The following is a 3631-nucleotide window of genomic DNA, read 5'->3' as shown; positions in this document are numbered from 1 at the left end:
TATTATAACGATGGCTACAATAGCATAATGCAAATCATGCAAGTTTTGTATCTTAAAATTGGCCCCACTTACTACAACTTCTGCGTGGAAGCAGACGCGCGCCGCATCAAGCTAGCTGAGCGCAGCATCACTGACCAAGCCAAAGAAGCTAGGAAGTCAATTTTATCAATAAGAAAAGAAGAACATGAGGTTGACGTGTCAGAGGAAGACCAATTGTATGGAGCAAGCATCGCCGATTAAAGGTAAATCTAAAAAATTAAACTGTATACACAAAAAACTAGTATGAAAAACTTTAACCGCGTTTTTCTGGAAACACTGTTTTCAAAATCGGTGGGACAAATATCTCAGCCAATTTCCATCCGATTGGTTTGAAATTTTAACACAATCTACTCAGATATATTTCCCTTTCGAGTACGTAGAATTTTTTCGAAAGCTAGCTGAGCGCAGCATCACTGACCAAGCCAAAGAAGCTAGGAAGTCAATTTTATCAATAAGAAAAGAAGAACATGAGGTTGACGTGTCAGAGGAAGACCAATTGTATGGAGCAAGCATCGCCGATTAGAGGTAAATCTAAAAAATTAAACTGTATACACAAAAAACTAATATGAAAAACTTTAACCGCGTTTTTCTCGAAACACTGTTTTCAAACTCGGTGGGACAAATATCTCAGCCAGGTTGAAACTTTTTTTGCAGTAACCGTTTCTTTAACAAAATTTTAGTGGAAAAAATGAACTTTCTTCCCAATAACGTGCCAAATTGCGAAAAATTAGTATTTCTCTATAATCCTACGTACTCGAAAGGTTTAATGTACGTAGATAATAAAAATCTTTGCCTGATTGTTCCAGATCAAACCAGACCGGAGCAAGAAGTCCCACCGTTTTTTATGAAAAGAAAAACACGTCTCCGAAGAAATGCCAGTACGCCGCCATTTTGAAAAAAAAAAAAAAATATGTTTGTATAGTTTGATAGTTATATAATACAGGCCAGCATTTGATTTTTCAATCAAATTAATTTTTCTACTTGTAAAAAATGTTCAAAATTAGGTATCATTTTTCGGCCTCAACCGTGACGTCATCTCTTAAAGACGTCCCAAAGACATCCTGGGGACTTTTAAATGTCCACACAAGTCCCTAGGATATCCCTCGAAGATTTTGTGCTGTCTGGAAGGAGAGTTAAGCGGGAATATAGAAACCAGTGCAATGATCGTTGAACAAATTGACGAAAAAAAAGTGGTTTTATTATCCGACAGTAAGATATCAATTTAAATGCTTCACATGTACAGTTACAATGGTAATACGACTATTCGACACATTCTATTTTGCATTTTCTTTTTTCATTTTTAAGTACTTGATCAATTGAATTGTAGGTAGTGAATATCTCGTTTGAAAACATGGTAACTACAATTTTCGCTGACAACATACAGAGTGTCACTCGGAATTATGTCGTATACGTTACATACAATGTTCTGAAAGGATCAGTTGGATAACTGAAAGGATCAGTTGGATCAGAGAATCTGCCTTTGGAGAGTAGCTATATCCATGTGACGTTCAGAATTTCAACTTGGTAAAAATTTAAAGCAGTAAATTCTTATTTTCTTTTCGTATTGGCTGTATAGCGAAACTGCTTTACAATCATAACACTTCTAAATTGACTAAACCGCCGTGGCCGTCGCAGCCGCCGCCGCAGCCACTGGTGTTAGTACTTCCATTGCTACCGTTGCCATCGTGATGATCTCCGCCAAGAATACCTCCTAATAGGCAGCCGAGGCCACCCTAAATTAAAAGAAAACAATCAATTATTTGAATATTCGAGCTACGATGATGCACTGAAAAGTCTAACGAATGGAAAGAATTGTTCATAATAAAAATTTGTTTTTATTCTTCAAAATAATTCTCTCTTAATTAAATGTACTTAGTCCAGCGATGCTGATATAACATGAGACAGGGCATATACTATACAAGGTGTCCCAGATCATCTTCACAATCTCTCGTGAGGAAAGCGGATTGAGATGAACACAAAAGTCCTATACCATTTTGCGACATTCGCAATAATAGTCGAGATATTAATTAAAAAAATTGGTGAATGATAATGCGCGATATAGTAGGTAAGCTGCAATTGCACCGTCTACAGTTGTATACTTATACATTAAATCAAACTGAACAAAAAAGTCCTCTACCATTTTACAAATGACAATATAGATTTTTAGATATTAATCAAAGAAAATTGTTAGATGATTATGTACCATAATGCACAAATTTTCTTTAATTAATATCTAAAAATCTATGTTGTTATTTGCAAAATGGTAGAGGACTTTTTTGTTCAGTTTGACTTAATGTACAGGTATATACAACGGCAGACGGCGCGATTGCAGCTCATATACCACATCGCGCGTGATCATTCACTTTTCAATCAAATTCAATCTTTTTTAATTAATATCTTGAGATTTATTGCGAATATCGCAAAACGATATTGGACTTTTGTGTTCATTTCAATCCGCTTTACGTCCTCACAAGAGATTGTGAAGGTAATCTGGGACACCCTGTATATATTAAAATGTTTAAATTTTATTAGTACTATATGTGTTTCAGTATAAGTTTGCACCACTTTCAGTTCTCCGTAATTATCAGTCTCCGTAATTATCAAGAAAGTGACGAGTTTACAATTAAAAAAACCATCAAAAAGCAGTGGCGTAGCCAGTGGGCTGAGGGGGTTGCAGCCCTCCCGAAATTAATTTTCTGGGTCTACGCTAAGTGTAAGAAAAATTTTTTCGAATGACCCTTTTTTTGCTCGTTAAAAATAAAAAGTGCAGCCCCCCGAAACTTTTTTCTAACTACGTCACTGTCAAAAAGGATCACGTTGAAAATGTAAGGTATGACCAAAATCGTAATGTGAATGAAAAGAAAACAGCAAATAAAATTTTTTATGGAAGATTTCAAAGGAGAGCAACTGAAGACTTCACTTACCAGCAGACCACCACCACCATCACCACCTGGCCTACAAGACACGTAGGCCACAAGCACTGTCATAACAATGAGGAGTAGAGAAAGCTTCATATTGTCTCAAAGCAGCGTTCTACTGTACTATCGAACTGTTCTACTGTACTATCGACTGTGATGCAGATTGAAACTGTAATGCTGCAATGTTGAAGAACGATGGCTTATAAACCCAGTTTGGCATTTGTGAAAACATTTTACCGAACAATATTTGTTTTGCCGAATACTTAATTTCTGTTAATAAACGCGACGATGAAGAGGTGGAGTGGGAACTGAGCAGACGAGAAAAATAATAAAGAGTGTAATTTCCATCATATGAAGTATTAAAATTTTATATTGTTCAGATGAACTTTCTCTTAATTATATAATCGTAATTTTTCGAACGAGACATTCTCCTCTTTCGAGGATGTTTGAATAAGAAGAATCTTTTTCTACTGGATAAACGCAATGTATGCTATATTTAAAGCGTCACGAAATATACACTTGCGAAAATAAAATTTGCCAAGCGACACGAAAGTGGCAAATGCACTTAACCGTGCATAATGTACATATTGAGTTATATCTACATATTTGGATAACCGGGAGTTACCTTTATAGCGATAACAAATAAAATCATGTTAGAAATTATTATTTATGTC

The 3631-nt window shown here is 35.6% G+C and overlaps 1 protein-coding gene across 1 annotated transcript; it reads right to left on the bottom strand.

The window, feature by feature from the left end:
- Positions 1-1215: 1215 nt before the first annotated feature.
- Positions 1216-3145, bottom strand: LOC116840896 (calpain small subunit 1-like). Its single transcript, XM_032808222.1, has 2 exons — positions 2964-3145; positions 1216-1772 (listed from the first exon to the last, which is right to left on the bottom strand). The coding sequence occupies exons 1-2, from the start codon at positions 3051-3053 to the stop codon at positions 1632-1634; spliced, it is 231 nt and encodes a 76-aa protein (XP_032664113.1). The 5' UTR covers positions 3054-3145; the 3' UTR covers positions 1216-1631.
- Positions 3146-3631: the final 486 nt, after the last annotated feature.

This window comes from Odontomachus brunneus, unplaced genomic scaffold, assembly GCF_010583005.1.
Source record: "Odontomachus brunneus isolate Ranch 3 - 2012 unplaced genomic scaffold, Obru_v1 Obru_scaffold_012, whole genome shotgun sequence".
Taxonomy (NCBI): Eukaryota; Metazoa; Arthropoda; class Insecta; order Hymenoptera; family Formicidae; genus Odontomachus; species Odontomachus brunneus.
This window is presented reverse-complemented; position numbering and strand designations above follow the sequence as displayed.

What these genes read in the sequence shown, in the direction of transcription:
- LOC116840896 (XM_032808222.1), bottom strand. Translation starts at nt 3,053, where the DNA reads ATGAAGCTTTCTCTACTCCTCATTGTTATGACAGTGCTTGTGGCCTAC. An exon ending in ATGGTGGTGGTGGTCTGCTG is followed by an intron (nt 1,773 to 2,963) that starts GTAAGTGAAGTC and finishes CTTTTAATTTAG; the next exon opens with GGTGGCCTCGGCTGCCTATT.